The sequence below is a fragment of the Eretmochelys imbricata genome, chromosome 2, assembly GCF_965152235.1.
Source record: "Eretmochelys imbricata isolate rEreImb1 chromosome 2, rEreImb1.hap1, whole genome shotgun sequence".
Lineage (NCBI taxonomy): Eukaryota > Metazoa > Chordata > Testudines > Cheloniidae > Eretmochelys > Eretmochelys imbricata.
The window spans coordinates 146,376,070-146,394,942 of NC_135573.1; the positions used below are offsets into that span (position 1 = coordinate 146,376,070).

General features: G+C 40.8%; 1 protein-coding gene across 1 annotated transcript in view; it reads right to left on the minus strand.

Annotated features, from left to right (window-relative positions):
- The window catches only part of SLC12A7 (solute carrier family 12 member 7), a 315,751-nt gene that overhangs the window by 86,482 nt on the left and 210,396 nt on the right, over positions 1-18,873 (minus strand). Inside the window, exons 8-12 of the mRNA XM_077809176.1 lie at positions 12,945-13,156; positions 9,913-10,080; positions 5,633-5,731; positions 4,826-4,883; positions 2,138-2,312 (exon numbers count right to left, since the gene is read on the minus strand). Of these exons, the coding sequence (XP_077665302.1) occupies positions 2,138-2,312; positions 4,826-4,883; positions 5,633-5,731; positions 9,913-10,080; positions 12,945-13,156 (712 nt within the window). The remainder of the gene's footprint in view (positions 1-2,137; positions 2,313-4,825; positions 4,884-5,632; positions 5,732-9,912; positions 10,081-12,944; positions 13,157-18,873) is intronic.

An 18,873-nucleotide genomic window follows, 5' to 3' on the forward strand; every position in this document is an offset into this window, starting at 1 on the left:
TAGTCTCTAAGGTGCCACAAGTACTCCTTTTCTTTTTGTCCCACTCTAATTCCTCTCCCAAAGGTTGTTCCCCCACTCCTCCCATTACCGCCACCATCATACACTAGATGATGCCTCTCTAGAGCTCACACCAGCTCCTATCCCCTTGGACAAGTTATATAATGTGGGGAATTAGGAGGAGCTGCTGGTTGGCCCTGTCTCTGCTCAGCTCCCTGCCGGCCAACAGCAGCCGTTGCCAAGTCTCATGAGAAAAAAAGCAGCACTGCCTTTCAGAACAAGCCCAGCCCATTCTATCCTTAAGAGATAGAAACCAAAACAATCAAGTATCTACCCACTGTTGAATATTTTTCTATGCCTCCTAACAATAGTCATTTTCCAGTCTTGTCCAAAAGAGTGAGAATTTGTCAGAATAAAAGGAAAATGACTGAGTTAACATTTTTGCTTCTGCTGCAGCCATGTTTTCATTTTAATTTTAATTTACAGGTTTTTTTAATAGTTTTTAATATTTATTTTGGCTGGACTAAGAGGCAGGGATGATGAACTATCTTGTGCTGCTATAGGGTTATTTGCTCATTCCACTGTAGTCAGTGACTAAAAGCTTGCATAGTGACTTATCCATAATTTGAAACTCTACAGTGGATACTGAATGTAGCATGTAAGGAGGGAAATGGGGGCAGAGCTTAATTTGTAATGCATGAGGTGCTGGAGAAGCCATAGCACAATTTAAGCAATGGCTGGCCTGCTGGAGAATCGCAGCTGCTGGCCTTGCACCCAGATCTGAAGGCAGTCCCGCTGCCAGCAGCAGCGCAGAAGTAATATTGGCATGGTATAATGTACTGCCACTCTTACTTCTGCGCTGCTGCTGGCAGCAGCGAAGCTGCCTTCAGAGCTGGGTGTCTGGCCAGCAGCCGCCACTCTCCGCTATTCCTTAGCAGGCACCCACAGAGTGTTGTAACAGCTGTCACTTCTAGGTAGGCTTTTTCAGTTAATTCCAGGTATACTGCCTTACAAAAGTCTTTGCATTGTCTTTCTGGATGGTGGCATTTTTCGTCCTTTGCTTTTATATGTAAGTGTAGGCACAAAGATGCACCCAGCAAGAGACCAAGCATATGCAGTACCTTAATAACTTGATTTATACCGCTTCATCAATGGGGAGGTTACTGTTTTTGCAAGGTCTTTAAGATGGTCTGGCTTTTCATGCATCACCCAGTTTTGCCCAGGCACTAGAATACCTGGGAGACTGTACACTCTACACTTGCCAAACTATCCAATTCAGAGAAAAGCTACATAATCTTCATCTCAGTCACAACCAGGCCTTGAAGTTCAGAGCTAATGACAGAACAGCAGGGAAATAGCTGTTATAACTTTAATTTATATAATTTGCAGAATGAGTAAGAACTTAAATTGTTGCTCTCAACCTTTTCTATAAGTGACTCCAAAACAGTATCATGTAGTTCCCTGTCCACATCAAATTTACTCTATTTACAAATAAAAAGTGCCTGAACTGGAATCTGAAAGTTAAGTTGCTAGTTATTTTCTGGCTTGTGCATTTCCACTCGTAAAAACTTCTGTGGGCCCAATTCTGCCTCAGTTTCATAGTGCACAACTTGATTGTTTGAAGAATAAAGACAATAAAACAGCACAGAGATACATAAGGGTAGAGTGTGCTCTGCAAATGCAACTTGATTTACTTTTTTTTAAAATGCAATTAAAATCTAGCTTCAGCTCAAGGTATGTCTATACTGCAATCCAAGGTGTGACTGCAGGTCAGGTAAACATACCTCCATTAGCTTTACCTGTGCTAGCATTGCTAAAAATAGCAGTGTAGTTGAGGTGACATGGAGTTCAGTGCAGGCTTTACAAGCCCATTCATAATCCTGAGTACCAACTCGCATTGCTGAAGCTTGCACCACCATATCTACGCTGCTATTTTTAGCAATGCTCGCACAAGTAAAGCTAGCATAGGTAGGTCTACCCTAGCTGCAATTATACCTTGGATTGCAGTATAGACATACCATCACACTTTCATGGATCTGCAGTGGTAACAGGAATAAAAATAATTAAAATATATTTTAGTCAACAATATAAATGCAATTTAAATGTAAATGCATTTAAAACACTGAAAAAAGTAGCTCACTTGAAGAAATGGTATTATGCCATCTCTTGCAATAGCCTGCAACAGCCGGGGTGCACCAGTAAGACTCTGTAGACCAGCACCACATGTAGAGAAGAATGAACCAATTACAATTACCCATGGAGAAGGCCACGCCAACGTACCAATCACTAGGTTTCCATTAACTGCTTCTCCAAACCTTGGGGGAAAGATCAAATAAATTAATGAGAAAGAGCAGTGGATGCTAAAGTGATAATTCTTCTCTTATAGCTCAATATACACATTTCTAAGTCTGTTTTAGCACTTAATAAATTATACTCCACAAATTAATCAGGTTGTGTTTGGGTTTACCCAACCGATTTATCCTCTTTCTTATACTATTAAAGAATGGAGCAGCTAAATTTTACAACACAACTGTGATTTAATAATCATTATTACTACATGTGTCTTTACAAGACATGACTTCCATATTATCTGGGCGCACTACATTGTTTATACCAGTAGCAAGATATTTACTCATATGCTCTGTATCGCTTGTGGTATTGAACTAATTACCATGTAATGAGAATAACAGCCATGATACTAGAAGCCAGATTTTCAAAAGCCTGTGCTGTTGAAAACCCTGTCGTGCAGATATATACAGAGACACAAATAGGAGATACATATGAATATTGTTTTCAAAATAAATGGTTGATCATACACAGTGCATGAGTATCAAATGATGTATGAGAAAATTCAGTGGGTGAGGTAGTGTCATAACCTGGTTATAGATGTGAACGGCCTATTTTTAACATTGTTTAGATATGCTTAAGACACTTGGGCATGTGCAAGCATGGAGGCAGCCTGCAAGCTGTCCTCCACTAACAGTTGTTAGATTAGCTGTTCCGGTTAAAGAAAAATAGCAGATAGGAGAGGGTTATTGTGATGGGAGGTGGGAGGGAGTGCTAAGGAAAAAGTGGTAATGTTATGATGGTTTTCTCTGAAGTACAGGCAGAGGGAGTAAAGACAGATAACTTGTGGGGGTGGCAACTAGAATTAGCCAGTCAACTATATACATATGCCTTTAGCCTGACATGCTGCTTGAGTCTCTGCAATTTTTGAAAGATGTCTATCAGGAGAATGAGCAAAGAAAATCAGCACTAGGAGCCAGGTGCTTTCATAACATAGTAGCTGATGCCCAATCTAGTTCCAATAGTTTCTTGAGATAATTGATACTGTCTTGCCTATGGATCCATGCATGAGTCCACAGGGGGTTCAATTAAGGTGAGAGAGCTTAGGAGAGTCTTAAGAAATGTGAGATGTCATCCAGTTTTTTAAAAAGTGGTATGCATTAACTTATTTTAAAAAAATTTGAAGGTCACTTTTAATGTTTGAAGATTATTAGTAAAAATTCATTTAGTAAAAATGCATTGTATCTAGCCTATTATTTTTCATTTATTTTCAGGCTTGCCAGAGCAGTTGGCAGAGAAAAGAAAAAAGGTAAAGCTAAGACCACCTTATTTCTTCTCAGGCCTGCAAGGGCCAGGAACAGCAGAGACAGAGCAAGAAGCCTTATGCATTGAAGTCAATTTTCAAAATCTTTGAATTGTGCATGCCCAGACACTGGGATACGCGCGTCAGTCCTCATTTTGAAGCTACATATGCACACAGCTTTGAAAAAAAGTCACCTCTGGATGTGCAGAAAAAGGCACACCACATGGTGCCAGTGCATACATACAGCTGAGTCCCTGAAAATTCTCTGCTACATGCCCAGGAACTGCAGCAGGATGCTGCCCAAGATCCATGAGAGGCTGCCATGGGAGGCAAGCCACCCCCGGAAATTGAACTCTAGAGGCCATTCCACAAACTGAAGGGACGGTGGTAGAAAGTAGCCCAGGACAGTGGCTTTAGACTCCCTACTTGCAGTGCCCCTGTTCAGGAGTCAACTCACACAGGGTCAGTGGATTGGGAGGGCCCAATTCCTCCTACCCTCACTGCCTGAAGGACTGACACACCTTGACAAGGGAAACAAAGGGCTGGAAGTCAGATGCAAAACACTAGGCCACGTGGCCCTCCAAGCAATCTGTTACAACTCTATAAAGGTAAGGAGGACTTATGGCACCTTAGAGACTAACAAATTTATTTGAGCATAAGCTTTCGTGAGAAGTGAGCTGTAGCTCACGAAAGCTCATGCTCAAATAAATTTGTTAGTCTCTAAGGTGCCACAAGTACTCCTTTTCTTTTTGCGGATACAGGCTAACACAGCTGCTACTCTGAAACCTGTCTATAAAGGTACTAATTATAATCTAATTTCAGCAAGACAGGAACTGGCAGCCAGTGCACAGCACAGAACACAGGTGCAGTACGGTCCCAATAACATGCGCTACTCAAAAGGTGAGCTTCTGTGTTCTGCATTAGCTAATACACTTTGTGATTTTCAGGTGGATCTCCAGGTAGTGTATTCAGAAACATAAGCATGCATAATTAAGGCTAGGTGTGTACTTAGCATATTTTCATTATTTTTTCTTCTTCAACTTTGACTTGTCTGTTTTTATTAAAAGAATAGTATAAATTAGGAAATTTAGCAAAGTTAACTGTCGCATAAACGCACACCATCTAAATTAAATTTCCAAAATAAAACCTATTTAAACATATTTTCATTCCAATAATCAAAATTTATGAGCATACATAAAACATGTACACTTTATAAAGATGGAAATTAAATATACATACTTATCTCTTAATATCACACCTTCTATACATGCACCAAACAATACAATGCAGGATAGATCTATTATTAAGAATGAAGGAAGATAAAAACAGATTATACTGTAGTATAATTTGGAGAAGAATCAAACTCCACTTTACCTAAGAATCTGTAAAAAATTTCAGAACATTACTTTTTTTGTCTTCTTCCAGCTTTCTCACAAAAATAAGATTAATCAAGGATTAGCTGACTTTTGCCAATATTTCTTTATGATGTGCTGTATTTATTCTATACTTTACCCCAATGTAGTGCTGAAAATAACCAACTTCATAGATTAGATTAGATTAGATTAGATTACATCATTTATGGGTACACACTCAACCGTAGGGATAAATATTTTCTCATATTTTAAGTAACTTCAAGTGATACAAAATTTGGCATTTCATAAAAGAAGACTCTGGGATTCCTAATTTTGTAATGCTGTATAGCATTAGTTTCTTTCCCTGGCAGTTCATACACTATCACATTTTCAAATGGCCACACTGATCAGGCCAAAATAAAGGTAATTTACTGGGTAGACCAGGGTGGTTTCAGGATCCTGCATTATCCACCACAATAGCATCAATTTTAATTTGGAATTTGGGAAATCAATAGAAAATATTTAGAATTTCTTTCAGTTTAGGTTCTGTTTTGCTCCTGCTAAGTTTTAAACTCAGCAAACTTGAATGACTCCCCAGTGAAATTTCAAAGGAAAATCCTAAGGCATGTACACTTCCACCTTAATAGTGTGCACTGGAAGAAAGAAAATAATTAAAACACATCACAAAGGATACAGATAAAGGATGTAGTTGAAATAGCCAAAATTGTTCCAGTAGGAATAGATTTCTGAGCATCCCTAAGGTCTCCAGATCTGTTTGATCCTGCCATAATACCTAAAAAAAAGAATAAAACCAAATTTTATACCATAAAAGCAACAAAGTGATTACTTTATGAAAAAGAGTTTAAATACAACATTTATGTTTAGCAACAATCCAAAAACTAATATAACTGAGGAAACATTTGGCATTCCATTATGTGGACTACAGAACATTTGTTCAGTTTAAACTTGCCTTGCTTGAGAAATTTGAACTGTCACACAAATTGTACAGAAGGAAATTTCAGGGGGTTCAGAAAAAGTGTGATAAAAACTAGTCTTCTGAAGTTGAAACACAAATTAGGGATTACATAATAAAATGGAGTAGTGGTTGGGGCAAGAAAACTGTTCAGAAGGTCTATGAGCTAATGGGACTTGAGCAGTTTTACACCTTGTACCTCTATGCCCTAAAATCCTGGTTAATAGACTGAAAGCCCTGAGATGTGTTCACAGACAGTAAACTGGCTGACGAATACATAGACAGATGCCTTGGGCTGATAGGAAACATAAGAGGGATGAGGCAAGCAGAATCACCCATTCAGGGGTGAGAACCTACTGCAGCAGGATACCATCCCAGAGGGATCTCAGAGGAGTGGGGAGAAGTGGCATCATCTCTGTCATACACTGGTTTATCTCCCCTGGAATTACCCAGTCTGTACACTGAGCGGGGTGGAGGGGGGGCCCTGCTTGAACTTCAAAAGTAGAGAGTTAACTCTGTTGTTCAGCCTCTGGAGGGGGAGAAATTACACAGCCAGTTCAACTGGGGTGTACAACGTACATGCTGCTGACTTCACTCCTCAGGCACCAGTACATATTATTATTTATTATTTGTATTATCATAACCTAGGAATCCTAAGTCACAGACAAGGATCCACTGGACTAGGTGCTGTATAAACAGAACAAAAAGACAAGTACATATACTGTGCTGTACCTTATGGGTACAGAAACACCAGATCCCCAGTGGGGATGAAAGTTACTGGGCAGATATTCCAGGGATGGAGGAACCCAGCACACTGCCCATATCCTAGTCAAACCACATGAGATAAAACCACACTAGAACCTGGGAGGCAGCTAGATGTGGATAAAATGCCAAGGGTAAAACCATTTTCCACACCTCTATCCGAAATCTCTGTAAAGACCCAAGAGAGTTTGGGGATGCTAGCAGTGGGAATGTTAGACAACATTCTTTCTGATATTTTACTGGGAAATATTTTAGGAAGTATCCCCTTCTGTTACCTAAGAAAGCTCACAACAGTCAGGTGATCTGTCAAAATGCAAATGACTGAGTTAGGAATGGGGGCAGGGGAAACCCTCCCAATTCCCCTCAAGGTGTTTCAACTAGGGGCACAGCTCTTCTTGACCTGCTGCTCACAAACTGGGAAGAATTAGTAGGGGAAGCAAAAGTGGATGGGAACCTGGGAGGCAGTGACCATGAGATGGTCGAGTTCAGGATCCTGACACAAGGAAGAAAGGAGAGCAGCAGAATACAGACCCTGGGCTTCAGAAAAGCAGACTTTGACTCCCTCAGGGAACTGATGGGCAGGATCCCCTAGGAGAATAATATGAGGGGGAAAGGAGTCCAGGAGAGCTGGCTGTATTTTAAAGAATCCTTACTGAGGTTGCAGGAACAAACCAACCTGATGTATAGAAAAAATAGTAAATATGGCAGGTGACCAGCTTGGCTTAACAGTGAAATCCGTGCTGATCTTAAACACAAAAAAGAAGCTTCCAAGAAGTGGAAGATTGCACAAATGACCAGGGAGGAGTATAAAATTATTGCTCAGGCATGCAGGAGTGAAATCAGGAAGGCAAAATCACACCTGGAGTTGCAGCTAGCAAGGGATGTTAAGAGTAACAAGAAGAGTTTCTACAGGTATGTTAGCAACAAGAAGGTGGTCAAGGAAAGTGTGGGCCCCTTACTGAATGAGGGAGGCAACCTAGTGACAGAGGATGTGGAAAAAGCTAATGTACTCAATGCTTTTTTTGCCTCTGTCTTCACGAACAAGGTCAGCTCCCAGACTACTGCACTGGGCAGCACAGCATGGGGAGGAGGTGACCAGCCCTTTGTGGAGAAAGAAGTGGTTAGGGACTATTTAGAAAAGCTGGACGTGCACAAGTCCATGGGGTCGGATGCACTCCATCCTACGGTGCTAGAGGAGTTGGCTGATGTGATTGCAGAGCCATTGGCCATTATCTTTGAAAACTCATGCCGATCAGGGGAGGTCCTGGATAATTGGAAAAAGGCCAAGGTAGTGCCCATCTTTAAAAAAGGGAAGAAGGAGGATCCGGGGAACTATAGGCCTGTCAGCCTCACCTCAGTCCCTGGAAAAATTATGGAGCAGGTCCTCAAGGAATCAATTCTGAAGCACTTAGAGGAGAGGAAAGTGATCAGGAACAGTCAGCATGGATTCACCAAGGGCAAGTCATGCCTGACTAATCTAATTGCCTTCTATGACGAGGTAACTGGCTCTGTGGATGAGGGGAAAACGGTGGACGTGGTGTTCCTTGACTTTAGCAAAGCTTTTGACATGGTCTCCCACAGTATTCTTGCCAGCAAGTTAAAGAAGTATGGGCTGGATGAATGGACTATAAGGTAGATAGAAAGCTGGCTAGATCGTCGAGCTCAACGGGTGGTGATCAATGGCTCCATGTCTAATTGGCAGCTGGTTTCAAGCTTAGTGCCCCAAGGGCCGGTCCTGGGGCCGGTTTTGTTCAATATATTCAGTAATGATCTGGAGGATGGAGTGGATTGCACCCTCAGCAAGTTGGAAGATGACCCTAAACTGGGAGGAGAGGTAGATACGCTGGAGGGTAGGGATAGGATACAGAGGGACCTAGACAAATTAGAGGATTGGGCTAAAAGAAATCTGATGAGGTTCAATAAGGACAAGTGCAGAGTCCTGCACTTAGGATGGAAGAATCCCATGCACTGCTACAGACTAGGGACCAAGTGGCTAGGCAGCAGTTCTGAAGAAAAGGATTTAGGGATTACAGTGGACGAGAAGCTGGATATGAGTCAACAGTGTACCCTTGTTGCCAAGGAGGCTTATGGCATTTTGGGCTGTATAAGTAGGAGCACTGCCAGGATCGAGGGACATGATCATTCCCATCTATTCGGCATTGGTGAGGCCTGTCCAGTTTTGGGCCCCACACTACAAGAAGGATGTGGAAAAATTGGAAAGCGTCCAGTGGAGGCCAACAAAAATGATTAGGGCGCTGGAGCACATGACTTATGAGGAGAGGCTGAGGGAACTGGGATTATTTAGTCTGAGTAAGAGAAGACTGAGAGGGGATTTGATAGCTGCTTTCAACTACCTGAAAGGGGGTTCCAAAGAGGATGGATCTAGACTGTTCTCAGTGGTAGCAGATGACAGAATGAGGAGTAATGGTCTCAAGTTGCAGTGGGGAGGTTTAGGTTGGATATTAGGAAAAACTTTTTCACTAGGAGGGTGGTGAAGCACTGGAATGGGTTACCTGGGGAGGTGGTGGAATCTCCTTCCTTAGAGTTTTTTAAGGTCAGGCTTGACAAAGCCCTGGCTGGGATGATTTAGTTGTGGATTGGTCCTGCTTTGAGCAGGGGGTTGGACTTCGCTAGATGACCTCCTGAGGTCCCTTCCAACTCTGATATTCTATGATTCTATGAATCAAACTAGCTCCATATAAATCTATCAAGACCAGGAAGGGGATGGTTGCGAGACTAGCTGCACTTCTGTGACAGTAAGCCTCTAGATGTCTTCACCTTCTTTCAGTTGAAAAGAGAACCTTGAAAATGTAAACTGATAAAAAGATGTCAGCCTAAGTTTGCAGAAAACCTGGAACAGTAGCTCAGATGAGTAAACTGCCCCATTCACTTCAAGAAAGAGAAAATTATATTATGAAGATATGCACAATCTTTGAGTTAGCACTTCTTTTGCTTAGGCCTTTAGCAATGCATGAAGCCCTGGGAAGAGACAATTGGTTTCATTTTCTTGAAGGGAACTCAGCTTTCAAAAAATTAGGAAATGCTGCTTTAAATGGTTTCTGCCTCAGACTGTAGTCCACTGAAATAACAAGGTAGACTGTGCCTCCCCTGTACTCTGACATTATAATTAAATAACTTAGCCATAATACTTATAAACCAAAATTGGGGAAGTGCAGTGCCAACAATAAAATGACAATTAACAACAGCAATATCTCTTCATGCAAAACCACTGTATTTACCTGTCACAGATGGGAAATAAATCCCTACTAGCATTGTGAAGTAGGTCATAATGTCTGTAAAAACATATGGGAGTCCTCCAACTTTTATCTCTTCTGTTCCAGTAACTGATGGCTGACCCTTTTTTTCAACAATTGATCCTTTGTCTGTATAGGCACTCCACAGGTTATCTGTAAGGAAATAAGTGAGAGCTGTACAAACACCTAATAAATGAGAGCTATCCAAACAAAAGTGACCTAAAAATAAGATCAACCTAGCTCCATCACTCACAGCTGTGAAAAATTCCATGTCTTATGTGGTGTAATTAGGTTGATCTAACCTTCATTGTAGAGACAGCTAGGTTGATAGAAGAATTCTTCCATCGACCTAGCTACTGGTTCTCAAAGAGATGGATTGATTACTTTGACAGAAAACCCCCTTTTGTTGATACAGGAAGAATCAACAATATGATGCTACAGGACAGTAGCTCTCTTTCTGTAGTGTAGACATACTACAGTTTTTATCTCATTTATTTTTATATAACAACAAAGCATACAACATTACTTGTAATTTAAACAAAGATCTACTCTTATGAATCGGGTGACCTCGCTGGGTATAAAACTCTTGGCATTTTGGGAACATTTCTTAAAGCACTAGGAAAAAGGCAATAGTAACCCTATGGTATCTTCTATCAGCTTTTTTTTTTTTTTTTTTTTTTGACAGGTGGCCACTCTCCATACTATGAGTGCCAGCTAATTTTTGTGGATGTTGCACATGGGCAGACATTTGGCTGCTTTGAAAAATACTTGGGGATGATCAGTATCAAAGGCTATGCATAATATACAATCAGTGGGGTGCACTGCTTTTTTCCTTCTCCCTGCATTTTTATTTTTATCTCTATTTATCTATCTATAAATAAATGTTATTGGATAACTCTGAAAGGAGTTTTTGGAATACATTTCACAATGGATGTAGAACACCAATGTTTTATATATATATGATTAACTCATGTAACAGTTTCTTGCAATATTTGCTTGAAGAAATAAAAATATTTTATTTTACAGTCACTAAAACTTTGAAGTTTTTTATTTAATTTGATTAGATTTGTATTCATTACCTAAAAGCATGTTTTCCTATTTGTGAGTTTTTACTATATTCTTCCTCAAAAAAAGGAGAAAAGCATGAAGCCCTATTTTTATCTCTATCTAGAGAACAGTTTCATTTATTTACTGTATAAAAATATGTTTTCCTATACTACATAAAAAGGAAAATGCAAAGCCTTTGAACTCTACATATCTTTCTAAATGACCAATCTGTGATTTATGGACATCCAATCCCAAAGATTAGCTGATGCTTGTAATATGGGAGTGGCTACCCATCAGAAAAGTACATAATGATGGAAGGCCTCATGGCATAGAGCCAAAGTACAATATTTTTTTTTTTTTTGAAGTTAAGGAAAACAACCTTATGGACATAGTATGCTAACCTGAACCATTAGAAAATTTTTATTTCAAAATGAAATTATATTAGTCTGTACCAAAATAAAATCTGCTTTAAACTTTTCTGAGCATATTGTAAAATGTTACCAGAATAAATATAATTTTAAATATATGCATTCAGAAAACTAGCAGATATTCATATGATGTACTACAAAACACAAATAAAAAGCCTAACACATTTCTCACAAGAAAAATTACAGCCACAAAGAAAACATTTTAAGGAAGTTCAGAGTGATGGAATATAAGGGTTTGGAATTGAAGAATGATCATTGTAAGTGCATATACATTTTATATTGGATCCTTCTTGAAATCTTTTACTGAATTTTGACAGAAGTAGTAAGTTGCTGGAGTCCCCACCGACTTAAAAAAAATTACGTACTTGTAGAATCAAGAATTAATGCTTCCTTGGGAATTGTTCATTAAACAATTTCAAAACCACACTACCTGAACCCCAAATCATATGCTTTCCCCCTGGCTTGGCAGCTCTTAAAGGTTCCTTCCTTCAGGACTTCTCTTTTCCAGAACCTAGAAACAATCTCTGCTGGCAGCCTACTGTCACCCCTCTTACATACAGATGGAGTCTAAAGATCCAGTAGAACAGCAGAAATTAGCCTGCAGGGTTCCCACAACTGCTAACAGAATGGGACAACAGGAGCTTCCTGACATTCTGTTAGAAGTCTATTGAACTAAATGTGTGACCGGAAGCTAGAAACTGCTGAGTTTTCATCCCAGTTCTGCCACTGACTTGCCATGTGACCTTGGACAAGTCACAAACTCTGTATTTTACTGTTTCCAACCATTACCCCTACCATATAGTAGGGTTTTGAGAATTAATGAATGTACAGCATATTGAAGGTGTAAAGCACTAAGTGTACAAAAATGCTAACTATTATAATTACATTGCATTTTAATTGGTATTTTTAACTTTTTTGTTATTTGATACAATAGTTACCCTTAAACAAGTGTCCACGTACCATAAAATGAAGTATTTCTAAGAACCAAACAGTGCTGAAATACAGTGATAGGAGGGAGCAGTCTACAGATACATGAGTTACAGAAACAATGATAGACATCTTACGCCCTGCACGGTAGAACTGTTATGGCCCACACTAATACCATACAAAAAATTTAAAAGTTTAACTGCACATTGACTTTAAGGCCCGAAGGGACCACCATGATCACCTAGTCTGACCTCCTGCACATTACAGGCCATAGAACCTCGCCCACCCACTCCTGTAATAGACCAATAACCTCAACCTCTCGCTGAATTACTCAAGTCCTCAAATCATGATTTAAAGATTTCCGGTTACAGAAATTCACCCTAGTTTAACCTGCAAGTGACCCATGTCCCATGCTGCAGAGGAAGGCAAAGAACCCAAAGGACTCTGCCAAGCTGACCCAGAGGAAAATTCCTTCCTGATACTAAATATGGTGATCGGTTAGACCCTGAGCATCTGGGCAAAACCAGCACCCAGACACCTGGAAAACAATTCTCTGTAGTAACTTAGAGCCTTCCCTGTCTAGTGTCCCATCTCTGGCTCTGTTTTCAGACTTACCAATTAGAACTCCACTAGCAATTCCAGGAATCCCTTGAATTTCTGTCACATTATTTAGGTTAAAGTATTCATCACATGTGGCATTAAGTGAGGGACTATCACAGAAGAGACTCCACAGCTTCGTTGTCACTGTTTCATTGTTTACCTCAATAGATTTGGCACAAATATCAACGTTGTGTCTTGACAATGTACGGTTTCCAAGAAGACAAATACTAGATGTGAAAGAAATAAAATAAGGGTAGAATTGGTTCTCTGTAGTGAATTTGTTCTCATTTAACTTAATCTATAGTCTATTCTCTAGCAAATTCTTCATTTACCATATCACACATTATACACATTATAACATTATTAATTCAATGGCAAAAACTATGTTAATGCAGAATTGTAAAGTTGCTCAGTGGTATGTTGCCCCCTTGCAGAATGCTGAATTGAGCAAAACTCAGACTTTTGCTGAATATATGAGATCTTCACCTTCTTTTCCAGCCCAGTCACTTTCACCAACAGGATTCCACCTAACACTATTAAAAGGGGGAGATAAAGTTGCTCTTACCACCTTCTCTGTACCCTTTTTGAGAAATGTCTTAATATTGACATAACACATACTCACGCTGGTCCTTGGCAATCTAAGACTCAGGAGGTTCCAAATGCTGGTGCACACTCAAGCACTTAGCCAACTCCCCAGAAAAAAATATAACACACATACAATTTAAGGATCACTTCACAAGCCTTTTACAGCCTCCTCACACATACTCAGAGGATACTATCTCAACCTACACGTTCACTTAACCATCATGAAAGTATAAGAATCCTTTTGTATTCCACCTCACTGTTGACAATATCCTTTGCAAGCCCTATGCCCTGCTACTGATGTAACCAGTACAATTCTGCATAGAAATGATGCATCCTGGAGGTACACATGAACGTCTTCCCTTTCCTCATATGCATAATAGGGTACAAAACATAGATCTTCACATATCACAAATCACAGCTACTGTCACACAGATCTGACACTACTGCCTCCACCATTCAGTATAGCTGACACCAACCACACGCACTTTACCTGGAGTGCATGCAGATAATAAACGCTTAAGACTGCTCTTATGCCCCAGCTTGCTACTGAATATACCCTTTCCAATAAAACTCCTGTGCCCTGCTAATTATGTGTAATACACAATTCTACACTGAAACAATGCACACTGGATCCTACATGGGCAACCTTAATTCTGCATTTCCTGTTTTTCAGAAGTTTGAATTATGCTCAACTCCGTGTTCTGCAAGGGGACAACATATCACCAAGCAGCCTTAACTCTGCATTATTGTCTTTTTTGCCATTGAATTTCCTCATTATTGACTGGGAAAAGATGTGCTGCTGGTAGTAGCTAGTAGCTACCTATCATGTCCCACAATTTGCATACCAAACCAAAACAGCCTGTGGTCAGCAATGCCCATGTCATGGTATACTCTTTGATCTCCCCCAAACTTCTGCAACCTTGTGATCCAGGAATCACCCAGAATCCACACACTGGCAATCCTGGCCGTGCACATATTTCTTTTCCCTCAGCCATCAAACCTCTGCACTACATGTCTTTGAAAACACCACAATGATCTGCCCCAACACCAGAAGTAGCCACTTGCCATCCCACCCCTACTCTAAAAAAGGGCTAGTAAAATACAGATTTTCTGAAACTACCAATCTAAGACTTGTCTATAATCCATCCCCATTGCCCAATCCCTCCGCAGCTGCAACCCCTCTCCCTGTCTCCCCACCCAACCACACACACAAATACCTCTGTCTGCAGCTCCTCCCCACACAATATAAAAACATTTTGGTAAGACCAAGACTGTTCTGCTGTGTTCACAGTACACTCCCCATAATATAAAAAATATAACAGATACAACTTGTAGCAAGCAGCATAAGTTATTAATTTTTTACTGTACAGGTTCAAAAGAGAAAATTCAGTGCAGGTGTTCACTAGGGACAATGGTATTGGCACATTCCCTCAAACTACCCAGGACAGTATATAATGCCAATATAGAAACCCTCTAATTTTTTCCCTTCATTGGTGCATGCACACTGTAATCCTTACATGTGACTCTTTGCTTGGGACACCCAGAACCCTGAGCCAGTGTGTTACCGCTCTGCCTCAGCAAGGGTGAACTTGTGCTACTAAGCTAAGAGTGAGGCCGCTGACACACCAGCTTATCTGTCTTGTTAGCAAACTCCTCAGGACTCTGCCAGTCCAAACCTTGCCTTAGAGATAACAATCAGTGAATCCCAATTCCTGAATTTCCCAGAGACATCTTTCTGCAATGTCTAGTCCCTCTTACTGGACCCTCAGAGAAGTTATCAAGTTTGCTGTCTCCAAAGAGACAGAACATTCATCAACCTGGTATTGGACTGAGGATTTTATTCTTCAGTCAAATGCACAGCACTAAGATGGTCTTGTAATGAAACAAGAATAAGTTTATTAACAAAGATCATATATTTAAGTGATAATTGGTAAGAACGGAAGACACAGTTATGTTTACAAGTGAAAAAACAAAACACGCTTTCCAATGACAAACTTAACCTCAGCAAGTTACAATCTTTGTCTAGGTTTCTCATATATTTCCCAAAGACTTCAACCTTCTTTGCTGAAACATCCAAGTTTCTCAGAATACAAGAGCTATGGCCCTGGTATACATCTAGTGATGCATAACAGAATGGTTTTTTGCCTCTGCTTGTATCTTCCCAAAACTCACTGACCCTGTTTCAAGAGGCAGGAAAATTTCCTGGGGATACACAGTCTCCATCCCCTATCAAGATTATTAAAGGGTCATCACCCCTCCCTTGTTCCCCTGATGACTTTGTTTACCTCATTTGTAAATGTGTTTTTCACTGTCTTTGGTCTCATCTTGCTTAATTTACATTGGAGACACAGTCAAATCTTTGAAACAATGTTCCTTTGTCTAGGACAGGTGGGCTTAAGCAATGCCTCTCAAAACACATTTTAGGAAAGAATTTCCAGCACACACCTATAACTATTTATACATCACCTATATATACATCACACAATATTAATGACCAGTGTGTTATCATTTTACATATGATACCTTACACAACACCTTTTAGATACAGATTATGACAACAGTGAGTTGGTGCAATGTGTGTGTCAGGCCTGATGAGAGTTATAATATGTTGTGGCTTTTCTAATTGGCACTGCAAGGCTCCCAGGGTCACATTCCAGACTGCACAGTGATGTAGCTAGGAGTGGAAATTTGGGTGGGTCCACAGTTTACTGTGGACAGCAATGATCACAGTGCTGAGCTCATTTTAATAAAGATTTCACTGTCCAGTCGGTAGCACAGGCAGCCCATCTATTCCTTGCTCCAGTCAGCAGCAAAATGAAGCCCACCAGCACATCAGCAGTCACACTGCCCAGGCAGTGGGCACTGGTGCTCACTCAAACTACTTTAGAGCTGGATCCAGCTCAGATGGTGCTGCCTTCGTGGGCAGCTCCGCTCAGACTCACTGCCGTATTGCGGGGTCCACCCACAGTGTGATGATGGGATTCAGTGCAGCCCCAAACCCCTCTTCTCTCTCCTCCCCTCCCTTTTCCTCTCCTCTGTCCCCTAATTACCTTTCCCCTCCTAGGAAGCATTCACATGGCTAATTTTTTCCTTCAAACATTTAGGCCTCCTAAAGGAGCTTGGGATGAAGGGCTACAGTGCACTGGCAAAACTGGGAGGAGCAGGAAGGTTGGAATGCAGGGGCTTGGGATGCACTAGCAGAGCAGGGGTTGCAGTGGGTTGGGTTGCAGTGCACTAGCACAGCTGGGTGTGCAGGGTGGTTGGAGTGCCCTGGCAGAGGTGTGGGTACAAACAGGTTGGGGTGCACTAACAGCTGGGAGCACAGGGGGTTGGGGTGAACTTGCAGAGGTGAGTGTGCAGGTAGGGGTGATATTACAGGGGGTTGAGGTACAGAGGTTGGATGCTCTGGCAGAGCTGAGGGTGCAGGGGTTTGGGGTGCACTGGCCAAGCTGCAGGATTCCACACTTCCCTCACCTGAGCCCTCAACCTCTCTCCCTTCCCTAACCACTAATCCCTATTTATCCTCCTTTCCATAACCGCCCTCCCCTTGCTGCACCACCAAACACCTCTCATCCTATTCCTCCATCCCCTCCCTTTTCCTCCCCTCCCAGGAAGCATTCAGTTGTCTAATTTTCCACCCAAAAGACTTTGATTACATTCCCTCCAAACTAGAATTGAAACCCATGACTTGCAATCTGCAGCAACCTCCAGTCACTCAAAACTCCTTTTGTCTTTCTTAGATGGGGCTTGCAATTAATTTATCCTTAGATATGTGAATGGCAGGGTGAGTTCACAGCCATCAAGAGATCTGTGATTCCTCCAGCCATCAGTATCTCTCCTTTTAATAGTAAAAATGGCAGAAGGAAACTGAGGGTTTTTTTTGGAGGGGTGGAGGACTAACTCAGGAACCCCTTAAAATTTAGATCATTAAAGCTACCCTACAGACCATGAGGCAAAGTTCAAAACAATCCGATTAATCATTTGAATTTTAGAGCACTTACAAGAATCAAGCGTAAAAAAAAATGGTGGGATTAGAAACTCTCTGACTATTTGTCTGTATTGACACATGCACCATTTAAAAAAATGAACTTTTTCTTAAATACTGTTCTGAATTTGGGTCCACCAAAAGATTTAGTGAGTGTCATGCACTACCCTGGGTAAAACTTGATAGACTGGGACCATTTTGACCCATAGCTCATCAGTGGTTTGATCTTTAAGGGCCTGTCTACATTACCCGCTGGATTGACGGGCAGTGATCGATCCAGCGGGGGTCGATTTATTGCGTCTAGTCTAGACACGATATATCGACCGCTGAGCACTCTCCCATCAACTCTGGTACTCCACCGGAGCAAGAGGCACAGGTGGAGTCGAGAGGGGAGCGTCAGCAGTCGACTCACCGCAGTGGAGACACCACGGTGAGTATATCTAAGTACGTTGATTTCAGCTACGTTATTCACGTAGCTGAAGTTGTGTAACGTAGATCGATCCCTCCCCCTAGTGTAGACCAGGCATAAGTCTGGGTAAAAGTAAATAAATAAATAAATAAATAAATAAAGACTCCAAATTTGGTTCACTTACCCTACCCTGAAGCTTTCTGTGAGCTTGTCTGCACTTGAAACTCTGTGCTGCTGTAGCTCTTCAGTGTAAACACTACCTATTCTAACAGGAGAGGTTCTCCCATCAGCGTAGGTAATCTACCTCCACGAGAGACGGTAGCTAGATGAACAGAAGAATTCTTCTGTCAACCTAGCACTGTCCACACCAGGAGTAGGTCAGCTTAAATATGCCACTCAGAGATATGGATTTTTTACACCCCTGAGGAAAGTAGCTGGGTTGACCTAAATTTTTATTGTAGAGCAGGCCTGAGGCTCACCATAGATTCACAGATTCCAAGGCCAGAAGGGATTGTTATGATTATCTAGTCTGACCTCCTGTATAACACAGGGCATAGAACTTTCCCAGAGTAATTCTTAGATTATATCTTTTGGAAATCCAGTCTCCAGTGAGATATAAATATTAAGAGGAGGAAGAAGGCAAGTTTAATTGAAGAGGAAAATCTTTGAGAAAGACATACATAGTTACACAACTACATTTTAAAAACCACCACAAAACCCCCCAAAGCAAATAAGAAAAGACTAGAAACATTTTTATTAGAAAAAGTATATACTGATGAATTCTCATTAATGGACTATAACACAATTTATTTCTTTTTTTGGATCTATTTCAATTAAATGGAATAATTATATTTGCACTATGTAAAAAAAAAAAAAAAGGTATGCTTGCTCACTGAGAGATTGAAGTCCATAAAAATATTCAGAATTTTAAATATTCTAATGAGAGTGTATGCCAAAAATCAGTT